The sequence below is a fragment of the Falco peregrinus genome, chromosome 7, assembly GCF_023634155.1.
Source record: "Falco peregrinus isolate bFalPer1 chromosome 7, bFalPer1.pri, whole genome shotgun sequence".
Lineage (NCBI taxonomy): Eukaryota > Metazoa > Chordata > Aves > Falconiformes > Falconidae > Falco > Falco peregrinus.
The window spans coordinates 75,835,090-75,850,216 of record NC_073727.1 but is presented as its reverse complement, the minus strand read 5'-3'; the positions used below and the strand labels follow the sequence as shown (position 1 = coordinate 75,850,216).

The following is a 15,127-nucleotide window of genomic DNA, read 5'->3' as shown; positions in this document are numbered from 1 at the left end:
ATCTTGAAGTCAAGTATTTTTTGAAAATTGCCTAATAAAAGACTTTTTAATAGCTTTAGCTGCAAGGTGTATTATGGGTACTGTGCTAAACTGAGGTTTCTGAAGGCACTACATTTGAACAATAAGAATTAATGTTGTCCACACAAAGCCTCTCTGTGAAAGATCACAGAATCACCACATCATTGTGGTTGGAAGGGACCTCTTGAGATCATCTAGTCCAACAGCCCGTTCAAGCAGAGCAGGGTCACCTAGAGCAGGTTTCTTACAGCCACATCCAATCAGATCTTGAAAATCTCCAAGGACTGAGACTTGACAAATGTCTCTGCTCAACCTGTGCCAGTGTTTGACCACCCTCACAGTGAGAAAGCATTTTCATCTGTTCAGGTGAAATTTACTGGTTTTTGGATTTGTGCCCATTGCCTGTCAGGGGGCACTGCTGCAAAAAGTTTGGCTCACTCTTCTCCATCCCCTCCAATCAGGTATTTATAAACATTGATAAGATTCACCCAAGCCTGCTCATCTCCAGCCTTAGGAATCCTAGCTCTCTCAGCCTTTCCTCATATGAAAGAGGCCCAAGTCCCTTAATCATGTTTGTGGCCCTGCACTAGACTAGGTAGATCTGCTAACAGTGTTTCCCTTGAAAGTATGAATTTAATTAGACAAATGGCATTCTCATAATTGTGAAGGTCTGTCTCTGATTAGCAATGTCTTTGCCCTTTACCTCACCCTGCAAAAGACTCTTTTCATGCCATAATTTTTCACTTTCTCCAACAACCTTGATTTTTCCAGACATACTGTTAAGAAATGTAACTACTTCTGGCTTTCCATTTTCGCTGTCAGGTTGTGGTGGCTTATTTTTAATTAATGCCCTTCAACATATGTTTGTTTCACTAGGTGTTTCATTTTGTTCCTGCTTCTTAAGTCCAGTAAAAATGGCAGAGAATAAGCCATGGGCAGATTACACAAACAAAAAATGAATAAAGTGAATAAAAATTTTGAGAAAAAATTTCCACATACTAGTCATGCCTAGGTATAATCATCAGTCACAATTCCACTGTATAGTTTTAGTTCACTAAATAAAAAATTTCTTTGCAAAAATATTACCTGCACTCAGAATGCTTTTCTCATTGCTCATTCTGCATTCATATCCTTGGTGATGAATTTGGACAGTTTTCAAGGAGCATTGCTTAACCAGGATGCTTAAGGCATTAGGAAGACATTCTGCCTAACCTCAATTACTTTTTTCCTGTTTTTTCTTGCTTGAGTGGTATTATTATCACAGCTACAGGGGGGAAAACTCAAAAATGTAATGACAAAGTTAATTAATGCAATAAATGTTGCAAATGTTAAGCCTTCATGGTTAAATTTTTTTCTCTTGTGATTACTCATTTTCAGGACAGGAGTAGTGAGTGGGAAAATGCATATATTGCCCAATGGCGTCCTCATAATAATTTCAAACCCAGAATATTTGAGTATCCTCAAAATTAGGAAAACCTCTGTTTCTTACCTACAACTATAAACCAAAAGTACTTCACAGGGATGTCGTAGGACAAAAGTTCTGCATGGACACATTTTGTAAAGATGAAAATTTATGACAATCTTTTGAACTTTATTGCATCTTCCAGCAGCAGTCCCTCCTATAATAGTCTTTTCACTTCTGGTAATATGCAGATGCTAGAACATTTTCTGCATATTTTAGTTAAATTATTGAAATTAAGCAAATTTATATGCATGCTCTGCAAATAATATAGTTGATTACACTATTCACAGGTATGCAGAAGAACGGATGTTTTTAACTGTGCTTTGCTGATTATATTGTATTTTATGACTTTATTTTGTAATAAATTAATAAAATTTAGCTTTTGGTTATTCGTTTTAGATACAGCACTGTTTTTTCCATCCTTCACTGGAAATTCTTATTTGGAACTACCTTCTCTAACATCTGTATCTAAGACCAGGACTGCATCTGGGCAGGAAACAAGCAATCTGACGACGCTGTACTTGACAGTGAAAACAACTGCTCTAAATGGCACAATTCTTTACAGTGAGTACCAATGATACTTGAAGCTAAGTATCAGTTTTAGCTCCTTCAGGTCCTTATTAACTTTAGTGTACATCAGCTGGCATTTCCTGTTCAGCAGTGAAATGAATCATTAAAATGCAGTAGAAGCCTTTTGGTATTCTAATGCATGATGCATTATAAAATTTGAACCATAGTTCCTTGTGTTCCTCTGGAAAGTTCTTTAATTTATGACTTATTGAGCAAAACAGAACTAAAAATGCTACTTCCTGACAAGGGAGAACATAGTAAGCCTATGGCTCCAGTAATAAGTGTTACAGCTCTAAAATACAGATGTTGAAGAAGTTTTAAACAATTTATTATAGAGAAACAGCTTCTCCTTAGCTAGGTTGAGACTCACTTTTTATTATAACGTTGATATTGGTTCCAAAGATTTTTTGATTTGCAGAAGTATCTTAAGTTCTGCAAATTTGCCGTATTTCAGGAGTACTTACTGTGATTTCACACTTCAGAGGATTCTTTTGCAGTCTCCAGAGAATATACCTGCAGAGTTGGATGTATGATTATTAATACTACAAAAGAATTGCTTCTTGCCTGCATATTTCATTCATCAGTATATAGCATGAACTTCTGAGACAGTATGCTTTTCACTAGTCAGGAAGACAAATAGGCTTCTCTGCTAGTCGGATATTTCCTTATATATTTTAGCTTGTAATTTCTATCCAAATGAAAAACCTGGAAAGTAGGGTGATTTCCTCATGAACTCAGGAAGAGGTAGAAAAATATGTTTGTGCAATCTATGTGATAGATTTACTCCACAAAGACAAAATCATTTGGAGCATTCTCTGTTCACTGCAGCTTCTGAGGGTTTGTCTACACAGAAAAATCTTGTTGATTTAATATAAATTATTTTGATTATTTTTTGTTATTTTTATATTAATCTGGAAGTAATATATGTGAATTCACCTGCACAATGTAAATATTTATAAGCCAGGGTTAAAAGTAGTAGAAGTTTCATGGCATTATTTAATTATGCCTTTAATTATTATTTGTATAACTCTTTAGATGTAAAACATTGTAGCTCCAAATTGAACATTTATATTTACTGCTTTCCAAAATGCCATATCAAATTCTTGTATGTTATAGCTGGGCTGTTGCTGCAGCTGCCTAAGCTACATAGCTGCAGAATTTGCTAAGGATCATGGGTAAGTGGTGATGTGGCAGCTCTTTATGTTGAAGTGTTTTATACTTGTTAGTTATTTCAATTGCAAAAGGAGTTATTTGTACTACAGGAAGAATTCAAGGAAGGTCACTGGAAGTAGTCTGAATATATTCAGCATTTAATGATTTTGTTTGCCTCATCACTGCAAAGTAGTTGGCTTCCAGCCATAGTTAAAGCTTGCATCTACCCATAAGCCCTGAATAAGCTTGTCTGTAAAAAAAAGAAAAGGAAGAAAATCCAACATGGAAGTTTCTTTTGCTGTTCTCTGGAGGAACTGCTGTTTTCTGAAAACCTGGATAAGTGTACTGTACTTTACAACCAGAGCCAGATTTTTTTCTATCACTACTTGTTGGAAAAGGGTTTGATCTGAAAGTAGCAAATTTACGAAGCTGTGGAGGGATGGTGGTTGGAGTAGCTTTGAATCAATTTGCAATGCTGGATGCTGTTTGCCTAGTTTACAACTCAAGTATTTTACACATAGTGAATTCGCTTATCTTTGTAAACATTAAATGTGCAAAATTTGTAACTGAAAACCAAATTCCAATTCTTTCACTATCTATGCTTTCCAGTAATTACAAATATGTGGATGCCTTCTGTGTGTACTGATGTAGAACACCACAACAGGCATAACTGATAGTTATATTTTACTTCTTAATTTCATTCTCTGTATCCCAATGAATCTGCTTCTACCACTGTTTTTATTATATAAAAAAGAAGTACTGATTTAACAAAAATATAGTGCATAATTCAGTTATATGCATTCAAATAATAGATAATTCTAGAGGCATTTTGATGTTATGTTGTATTTAATCAATGCCAAATAAAGCCCACCAAATTAGGTGGAGGGACTAGCAATGTAAAATATTCAGAATCATGCCAAATATATTCAAGATGCTGCTGCCTCAAAATAAATTCTGTAGTCTGTCTCACATTATGTCCTTAAGATTGAACGTTTCTTCTTTTGAATAGTATAGAGAATATTAATGTTCCTAAATTGTGTTTGATCGAAGAAGTTATTTTCATGTGTACAAGTACATAAAATCCAGAAGTAGAAATGAATGCTTTTTTCTCCTAACAGATATGAAATTTAAAAGCTAGTAGTCCATCATGAAACTTAGAGCAAATCATACATTGCATAAAATCTGTAAATTAGTATTGTCAGTAAGAAAAAAGTATTTTTAAGCTGCTAACCAAAGTGATTCTGTGGTTTTTCTGTCTTCCAGCTCTGCAGGAGTAGCAGGTGTATATTTGGGACAAAAGTCTTTTATTTAAAAATTAATGAAAAATAATACCAGGAAGAAGACTAGGATTTAGAGAATTTTGTTGCACAAGGGTGTGTTCCATAAATCCAAGCTAGTACGACCATTTAACCAGTTTAATTTTATCATATTAAAAGCATTCCATGTGATTTTAGAGGGAAAAGTAACATATAATGTACACTTCATAATTTTTATCTCTTTCTTTGTCAATACAATGAAAGGCTGCAGGGAAACTGAGGAAGTGGCAGTGGTTGAAGGCCTTCAGTTCCTGCTTACCACACTTCCACAAGTCCTCCCACAGGTTTCCATGGAAATTGCTCTTTTGAGTTAGAGTTTAAAATGAAAGTGGGTTTGATGTTATTATTTCCTTTGCTTAGTGAAACACAGAATTTTAAGTATTCTATGAGAAAGACTTTGAAGCAGTGTCAGAAGGCTTAGCATGGAATGCTCCCACCATAGTTATTCTAAAAGTTGGATTTTTTCTGTATGCTAGCCTTAGTTTTTTTATCTTCCTTATGCAGTTCCGGAGAAGGTAAATTGTGGTTAGCCTGTGTAAATTTCTTTTACTAGTCTTTATTCAATTTATTGTTCTTTACTTCCATTCTAACTTCTCCCATAATGTATGTTACTGTAAAAAAAATGTTTATGACTCTGTATGGAAATATAATTTCATATCAATGGTAGATGGAGTGATTTTCACAAGTTCCACCAAGTGGTAAGTGTTTTGTTATCCTTTTGTTAGAAATTATATAAATAGTAGGCATACAGTGGAAGGATAAAATAGAAATTGGGCTTCCTAGCAGGCCCTTGTCTCTTGGGTTCTTGTGAGTGCAAGGATTAAGATTTTCATTGTAAGATTTTTGTGATGGATACTTTAAAAGTCTCTGAGGTGTGCCGCTCTGGCAGAGGTGCTCCAAAGTGGAGGATCGCGCCAAGGAACCGTGGGGTTGCTTTCTGTCAACCAGAAAAACTGAGGAATGAGGGCAGGAGGCACTGAGACCCTGACATGCAGCCGAACCCTCCCGCTACAAAAGCAGCCCCCAGCAGCATGGCGAACCGAGCTGGCAAACAGGGCGCAGCATGGCAGCAGGCACGGGGAGGGCTGTGCAGGGAGGGTGCTGTCCCACTAACAGCTCAAACAGATGAGGTTCTGTAGTGGTAATTGCCCTTCCCCTCCACAGCCCAGAAGAAAGCCTTGGTTTTTACTGGGCCACAAGCCAGTGCCAGAAGGCATGAGATGACCCAGGTAACCATGCAGCTGTGCAGCTCAGGGACTGCAGGGAGTGCCTGAGCCTGTCACTGCTACTGGAGAGCAGCAGAGATAACACCTGTGTAAGGTGCAACCAGGTGGACTATCTGCTCAGCCTGGTGGTAGAGCTGAAAGAGGAAATAGAAAGGTTAAGGAATATCAGGGAGTGTGAGAGGGAGACAGACTGTTGGAGCCACTCTGCCATCACTAAGACAAATGCACCAGGATGGACAGATCACCAGAAATGGAGGATACCCTACCTACTTGCCACCAGGGCTACTTGCACCTACTTGCTACCAGGGGTAGCAGGCAAATCACCCGCCAACCTACTTTCACCTTCCCAGGTATCACTAAACAATGTATGTGGCTCTGGAACCTGAAAGCCAGGAAAATGATGATGTGGATGAAAGCCCATCCAGGCTGGAGGAGTTGCTTAGGGAAAGTCTGTCAATGCCATGCATCAAGACCAACTCTGCTAAGAAGAAAAGAAAGGTGGTTGTCACCAGCGACTCCACCCTGAGAGGAATGAATGGCCCAGTAAACCAACCAGACCCAACACACAGGGAAGTCTGCTATTTCCCTGGTGCCTGGGTAAGGGATGCTACTAGAAAACTTCTTTTTCTGGTATAACCCTCTGATTGCTACCCATTACTGGTCTTCCAAGTAGGCATTGATGAAGTCCAAATGACCAGGAGTCTGAGGGCAATCAAGAGAGACCTCAGGGCCTTGGGATGACTGGTTGAGGGATCAGGAGCACAAGTAGTATATTCTTCTTTCCTGCCAGTTGCAGTGAATGATGGGGTGTGTAATCAGAAGATCACCTGGCTCTGGACCTGATGTCAACAGCTAAATTTTGGGGGGTTTGAACATGGGTCAGTTTATGTGGCACCAGAGCAACTGGCAATAGGTAGGGTTCACCTGTCTCAAAAGGGGAAAAGGATCCTAGGTCAGGAGTTAGCAGGGCTCATCAAGAGAGCTTTAAACTAGATTTGAAAGGGAATAAACCTAAGCTTGTTAGAGGTGAGCCTGGGTGTGTCATGCCCAGGGTAGGAGGTGAGCACAGCTGAAGTGCATCTGTACCAATGCCCAGAGCATGGGCCACAAACAGGAGGAGCTAGAAGACATCATGCAGCACAAAAACTATGACATAATCGCCATCATGGAAACATGGTGAGATGACTTGCATGGAGTGCTGCAGTGGATGGCTACAAACTCTTCAGAATGGATAGACAAGGAAGGAGAGGCAGTGGGGTAGCTCTGTATGTCAGGGAGTGTTTTGACTGCCTAGAGCTGAAGGATGGTGACAGTGGGGTTGAGTGTTTATGGGTAAGAATCAGGGGGAGGGCAAATAAGGCAAATATCCTAGTGGGAGTCTGTTATAGACCACACAGTCAGGATGAAGAGACAGGTGAAGCATTTTAGAATCAACTGAGAGAAGTCTCAAGATTGCTACCTTTGTTCTCCTGGGGGACTTCAACCTACCAGATGTCCACTGGAAATACAACGCAGCAGAGAGGAAACAGTCAAGGAGGTTCCTGGAGTGTGTGAAAGATAACTTTCTGACACAGCTGGTCAGTAGGCCAACCAGGGGAGATACCTCACTGGACCTGCTGTTTACAAACAGGAAAGGCCTGGTGGGTGATGTGGTGGTCAGAGGATGTCTTGGGCATAGCAATTATGAGATGATAGTTTTCAATTCTCAGAGAAGTAAGGAGGGGGGATCAGCAGAATCACTACCTTGGACTTCCAGAGGGCCTGTTTTAAGAGCCTGGTTGACAGAGTCGTTTGGGAGATAGTTCTGAAGGGCCAAGGCATCCAGGAAGGCTGGACATTCAAGAAGATAGTCTTAAAGGCGCAGGAGGGGTGTCCCCATGTGCCAAAAGACAAGACAGGGAAAGAAGACCGGCCTGGCTGAACAGAGAGCTTTGGCTGGAACTCAGGGGGAAAAAAAGGAGAGTTCACCACCTTTGGAAGAAGAGGCAGGCAACTCTGGACGACTATAAGGATGCCATGAGGTTATTCGGGGAGAAGACTAGAGAGGCAAAAGCCCAGCAAGAATTCAGGCTGGCTACTGACATAAAAGATAACAAAAAATGTTTTTACAAATGCATTAGAAACAAAAGGAGAGCCAAGAAGAATCTCCATCCTTTATGATGCAGCAGGGAACGTTGCCACAAAGGCCGAGGAAAAGGCTGAGGTACTCAGTGCTGTCCTTGCCTCAGTCTTTAATAGTAAGACTAGCTTCCCTCTAGGTACACATCTGTATGAGCTGGAAGAGAATGATGAGGAGGAGCAGAATGACGTCCCCACAGTCCAGGAAGGAGTGGTTAGTGACCTGCTGCTCCACTTGGACATGCACAAGTCTATGGGGCTTGATAGGATCCATCCCGGGTTACTAAGGAAACTGGTGGAGGAGCTCACCAAGTCTGATCTCCTGATCTCCTTCTATGACAAGATGGGCCACTTAGTGGATGAGGGAAAGGCTGTGAATGGTGTCTACCTGGACCTTAGTAAAGCCTTTGACACTGTCTCCCACAGCATTCTTCTGGAGAAACTGGCTACTTATGGCCTGGACAGGTGTACTCTACACTGGGTAAAAAGCTGGCTGGATTGCCAAGCTTGAAGAGCAGTAGTAAATGGAGTTACATCTGGCTGGCATCCAGTCACAAGTGGTGTTCCCCAGGGCTCAGTACTGGGGCCAGTTCTGGTTAGTATCTTATCAATGATCTGGATGAGGGGATTGAGTGCACCCTCAGTAAGTTTGCATACAACACCACATTAAAGGGGGAGTGTTGATCTCCTTGAGGGCAGGAAGGCTCTGCAGAGGCATCTGGACAGGCTGGACTGATGGGCTGAGGCCAACGGTAGGAGACTCAACAAGAAGTGCTGGGTCCTGCACCTGGGTCACAACAATCCCATGCAGTGCTACAGGACTGGGGAAGAATGTCTGGAAAGCTGCCTGGAAAAAGAACCTGGGGGTGCTGGTCGATAGCCAGCTGAAGGTGAGCCAGCAGTGTGCCCAGGTGGCCAAGAAGGCCAACAGCATCCTGGCTGGTATCCAAAACAGTGTGGCCAGCAGGACAAGGGAAGCGATTGTCCCCCTGTACTCGGCACTGGTGAGGCTGCACCTCAAATACTTTGTTCAGTTTTTGGCCCCTCACTTGAAGAGGGATGTAGAGGTGCTGGAGCGTGTCCAGAGAAGGGCAACGAAGCTGGTGAAGGCTCTGGAGCACAAGGCTTATGAGGAGCAGCTGAGGGAACTGGGGTTGTGTAGCCTGGAAAAAAGGAGTCTCTGGGGGACCATATTGCGCTCTACTGCTGCTTGAAAGGAGGTTGTAGGCAGGTGGGGCTCGGTCTCTTCTCCCAGGTGGCAAGCAACAGGAAAACAGGAAACAGCCTCAAGTTGTGCCAGGGGATATTTAGATTGAGCTTGATGATCTTAAAGGTCTTTTCTGACCTAAATATTCTATGATTCTATGAAAATCAAGTTTTCAATTCTGCTGTTCTATTTTGCTTGAACTTACACCTAAGAAACTGTTGATGTTCCCAAGAATATTTCAGTTCCAATAATTAAGTTAAAAATCAAAAGATACATTTTCATAATATACAGAAATTATGTACGATTTTTTCTTTTGTATATTAGGAATTAGTGCAATTTTCACTTATTTTCCCACATAGCTTTGCAAAGATATTCACTTTTTAGACCAGAAAATATATACACAGGTGTATAAATTTTATTCTCTGGTGTGGGTAGAACAATTACCTGTGAAGCTAAAGACTAAAAAAAAAAAATTCCAAGGAGAAAATGTATTTATGTCTTAACTTCATTTTACTGGACTCACAGGTATTTATACTTACTGTGTATAGTTGTGTTGTTTGTCGAGCTCTTTCAAGCTGGGATAATTTTTACATAATTTCTAGCAGTTATTTTTAATTCATCAGTTTCCAGTAACACATCATACTTGCATTCCCCTTGTCACCCCTAAAATGGGGTTTTACCTGACTTGCAAGATTCCACTCTTTTAGTAACCAGTAGGTTTTCTTCTAAGGTGAGATTTCTAAGATAAAAACAAATAATAATAATTTGGATGTCTTCCTGGTTCTTGAACACAGACACAGAAAGTAGTGGACTGCATATCTTGTAGAACTCTAATACAGCATATCAAATACTACCTGATATCTAATACAGTTCATAATAAAGCCCATCTAATTCTTTCTACAGCACCGGTTTCTTTTCCTTATTTTTTTTTCTTTTTTGTTCTGTGTCTCTCTGCTAATTAGGTTCCATTTCAATTAATACAAATATTTGCTATGATTGTCCATATCAATATCCTTAATTAGTTTTACATGAATGTAACATACATTATTATATAGATTTGTAAAACAAAAATCTCTCCAGTGTTTTGTGAATGAATACTATGTGCACATACAGATTATCCAGAATTTTGTAATTCATTATTTCTGTCTGCAGGCACCAAGCTCTTCTGTCACATAAGCATCCTTCATGAGTTCGTATGTTCCCTCTGTTCTTTCTTCATCCCTGTTTTTCACTCCTTCCTCTGTCTTTCATTTTCCCTTCTAACGACTTCAAAAGAGAAGCTACTGTTGCCAGCTGTGCTCCTTTTAGTAGTAGTAGTAGATTTTTTGTTAAAAACAAAACAATGGGGAAAGAGATAGGGGTAGAAGTGATTTATAGAAAATTACTATATGTGTCAGAGGCAAAGAAACTAATTCAAGAAGAACTGGTGTGCACATCATTTTTAATAGATTATAAACCATCATCTATTTTAATACAAAGACAAGTGTACTTACTTCTTAATAATTATTTTTTCCCTCATTATTTTCAATATGTATTTAAGAAGCGTACCAATGGTAACAGTCAGTGGACTAAAAATATCTGGACTTCTTGCAGGTACCTTATCTTTAAATTGTTGGTATAATGAGATTTCTCTTTAATCTCAGGAGAATGTCAGGAGAATATATATACAATTTGAATATATATACAATTATTATGTTTGCGCCAATAAAGATTAGCTGTCATCGGAGAAGTATTTCTTTCTTGAATACAGTATGCATTCTTACAATTTTTTTATTCTAGTCCTTATAGATTTTACTTGTTTGCATGATTTAATTTCATCAACGCGTCAAAGCAAATTGTGATATTTAGCCACAAAGCAAAATAAATTGCTACTGGCCATAAAAACCCGATACAATTATAAAGTTTTACTTCATTTTCACTTTTAACCGAGTCAGCATAATGCTGTTCACAATCCCTTTAAAGACAGATTGTTTAACTTATATATATGGTAGTCTATAACTTCTGACAATCGGATTTCAGATACCACAGCCCATGTTTATAGCATTCCTTAAGGACACCAGCTCCTTTTTCATAAGTTGTGCTCATAAATTTTCCTGTGCTCTCAGCTGTTCCCCAGATCTACCAATATTCTACTTACACTATGACCATCCTTAGTTTTAAGAAGGTATTTGTCTATTACTTCAGCTGGCATTCTCAAGCAGGGCATTTCACAGTATCCTTTCTCTGTGTCAAAATATGTTTCTGCTTAATAAAGCTTTATCCCATAGCTTAATGGGAATTTAAATCTGACTTTTCTAGATAGACAACATTTGTGTTCAGTGGCCACTTACTTGCCATCATACTGATGTACAAAAATAGCTTTCCAGCTTCAGCTTCCTCTGAAAGAGCAATTGCTGAGATCTGGTTTCTTTGACCGGGTCCCCTCACATATGGTCAAGATAAGTTACCCCTAATATCCAACTAGATATTTTTATTCAGATCATTCCTGATCTTTGTCTGTTACTGGAACCTGTCAGTTTTGCTTAAGACTCAGGCTTTTCCTATGAAGGTAACTTCCTACCATTTACACTAGGTAGCGTGTGTTCTTTTAAATTGCCAGAACAAAATTCTTCAGAGGGACACTGCCTCCTCATGTTCACCATAGAAAGATTTAAAGGACTGTCCTTTCAAAGGATCTCATACCACCTAGCAGATAATAGGAAGAATGCTATTAGTCGCCTGTAAGTGTGACTTATAAGTGCTCCCTAGACTGAAGTTCAAGCAGGAACCTCCCTGAGGTTTCAAGGAGTAATGCTACCTTTAGGAGAGCTGTCCCAATTTTTTTTTACTTTACTAGTAATAACAAGGACCTTCTTCCAAGTTTTCACTAGTGGGTAATGTGAATGGACAGACAAGAGGCACTGGCAGAAGAGAAATAAGCTATTCATCCATAACTTAGCTTCTTCAAGCTTCTTCAGTATACACATTTACAGCCTCCCCAACTTCACTTCAATGTAACTTACAGATTTACTCATTGACAGAGATTGGAAATGCCTGGAACAGCATGTGCAGAGAAGGGAGAAGAAGATAAGGAAACAAGTGATGCAGTACATGCACTTATCAGTTATGCTAGGGTTAAAAAGCAGTGACTTTCTAACAGTGGTAGTGCAATACATTTTGAAAGAGAATTAGCAGGTTATTGTAGAAGGATATCGTAAAAGCCAAGGGCATAAAATCCAGTCAGATTAAGTAGCTTTGGAGTTAATTGGGTATTCAGAATACAAAATATGTCTAAGCCTAAAAGACTTTTAGGTCATCAGGATTCGTAACAGTCGGAAGAAACACTGTGCTGACTAGAAAGCTGCTTTTGAGGAGGAAGTTTACATTGTGAACTGTTTCAGCTAAGAACTGTACCAAAGCAAGTTATCAGGAAGTTGCAAGCATCTGCTGCTTGCTTCTGTCTGCTAAAGTGTATTATCTTTCTGTTTTGTTCTCCAGATCAAAGTTGATCATTTTCTCTTTACAAATTAGTAAGTTTTCTAGCAGGGAGCTGTTCCAAGAACAGCCACCTTCTTTTTACCTTTCTGACTAAAGATGTTAAGGGGTGTTCTAAGCTGTGGCCACCTCCAGCAGCTCCAGGCCTGGGACTCCCTCCTGGCCAGCCACTGGAACCCAGCCCAGAGACTCAGGTGTCTCCATCCCAGGCTGGTGGGCATGGCTAGTGCTTTCCCATTTGCAGGTTAAATTGTACAGAGTTCAGCATGTATCCCAGAGACACACACACATGGGCACACACAGAGAACATGACATGGCTGGCTGCACAGGCTGCCACAGGCAAGGCACTGCCTTCAACAGCACCTGACTAGGGGACTCACATAAAACATGACTGTAGAAAGCCTTCTTCCTGCTAGAAGGACTTCTCCCCTCCTCTCTGGCTGGTAGAGGTAGAAATTCACTAGTGAAGGCACACGCATGACACTTGCAAGCACGTGCGCATTTGTGGATCCCCCAAATACCAGCATGGCCTCCTCTGCCCATCTGATACCCCTGCCAAGATCCCAGGCCTTCTGTCATGTGCAGGGGTGGGGCACACGGGGAGGGGACATCCTCGATGCCAAGTGTTTGATCTGTCTATTAGTGCCCTAGGAAGGCCAGGACCCTTGTTCCTGACCAGTCTGTCAGCATCCCGTTACAGGGACCCTTCACTGAACAGTCCCACTCGATCGGAGGGCAATTTGACTGCCTTGTTCAGGGTAACACGCCAACATTAGGGGGACAGCTCAGCGGGTCTTCCCGCTTCGTTTAAATGTGTTACCCGCTGCCAGCAACTGCTAGCACCCACAAAGGACTCACACTAACAGTTTGCAGAATAACACTCTTTAATATAAAATTGTGACGAGTTAAGATTCGTGATTACCAGTGGTAGGGACCGTCTGCAAAAACAAGCTTGAAGTGATATACAACCAAACTATACACAACCAAAACCTTAATTACTAATGACAGCTATAATTAGTTAGTTATTCAGTGTGCGTAAGTCAAACTTCTTACCCAATAGGCATCCCTACGGGGAGAAGACAGGTTCAGCCCGTTGACTGATCCCAGAAGTTACGATGGAGTCTTCCCTAGCTTCTCCCCTCATTCATTCACTTTTTATACTTTTCTTTACTCTCAGGTGGAACTTGAGTGACTCTAGTCATACATTCTTTCATTATTGACTGGTGTAAAATCCTCTCGCTTTCATTTAAAGACATAGTTGATAAGAAATAGAAAGCGCATGCTTGGTGAGGGGTGGTTGCGCGTTGGAGGTGGGTAACTTTGGGGTGGAGGTGTGTGTTAGTATTATAATGAGATTATAATGAGCAACGTTCATCTAAGGAGAATAGTTTCACCACAGTTGTTGGCCCAGCAATGGACATCATCTCATATATTTTCCATTTGACAACCGCTGTGCAGCTTATTGGCTGTATGGTACCATCAAGTTCCCAGTCCTGCGGGGAGTACAGCAGCGCCTGGCCACAGTATCTCCACTCCACTCCACCCTCCACTGCTCCTCTAGCATAGCAGGTTGTGTTGCTTAGGGAACCATGGTGGAGCAGATTCCATGCATGCCAACTGTCCGAAAGTGGCAACTGTGTTTTTCCCTAAAAAGGTTGTTATAATACTACAGCTTCTATTAGGTTGCAATTTTCTATGATTTCCCCCCTTCAGATGATTTTCCTACACCTTCCTACCGCACCACATGGGTCTCATGCACACTAGTTCACAGACAGAATCATGCACTCACACACCTCTCTACCAGGCACTCCACACTCGGGGGTCCCCCAAATACTGGCATGAGTCCTCTACCTATCTGATACCTATAGCTGGACCTGGGGCCTCCTACTTGCAGGTAGTAAGTACATCTTGAAGTTTGCTAGCAAATACACTCACCTACACACAGAAGGTGGCGTGAGGCACACAGGCTGGGACCTGTGGTCCCACTCCAGCCACTGGCACTGAGTCCCTTGCTCACTTCACTTGCACTGGTGGCTCCCAGTGACTGGCAGCTGAGACCCTCGCCCACACCGCTAGCTGATACTGAGATCCTCAATGGCTGCAATTGCTGGCAACCCAGCCCGGGGGTGCCTACACCCTTGGTCTGACTCCAGGTGCTGGCCCCAGACCCACTGACGCCTCTCTCATCAATTGCTGACACCTAGTTCATGCAGACCCCTGCACACAGACCCACACACAAACACATTTATACTGATCTCTCCTAGCAGCTGGTTTTTGGGACACAGAACATTAGTACCCCAGTGGCTGGTGGCTGAGAACCCCCATATGGTCCAGTCCTTGGCCCTGAGACTCCCAGTGGTTCCATTAGCTGACACCACGGGCCAGGGTGCCTGCACCCTTGGTCTGACTCCAGTAGCTGGCACCAAACCCATTCATGCTGGTCCTCCCAGTAGCTGGCACTTAGTCCTTGCAGCGTTCTAACATGTGGGATAAATTCTGAGATTACACAGAGAGAGGGTTAAGAAAGGATTTAATAAGAAGACAGGATGGACTGTGGTGGTCAGGCGCAGGGCTCAGTCAGGCA

At 41.3% G+C, this 15,127-nt stretch overlaps 1 protein-coding gene across 1 annotated transcript in view; it reads left to right on the top strand.

The window, feature by feature from the left end:
* EYS (eyes shut homolog) overlaps positions 1-15,127 on the top strand; it is an 871,402-nt gene that overhangs the window by 685,336 nt on the left and 170,939 nt on the right. Inside the window, exon 37 of the mRNA XM_027787807.2 lies at positions 1,880-2,044. Coding sequence (XP_027643608.2) covers positions 1,880-2,044 — 165 coding nt within the window. The remainder of the gene's footprint in view (positions 1-1,879; positions 2,045-15,127) is intronic.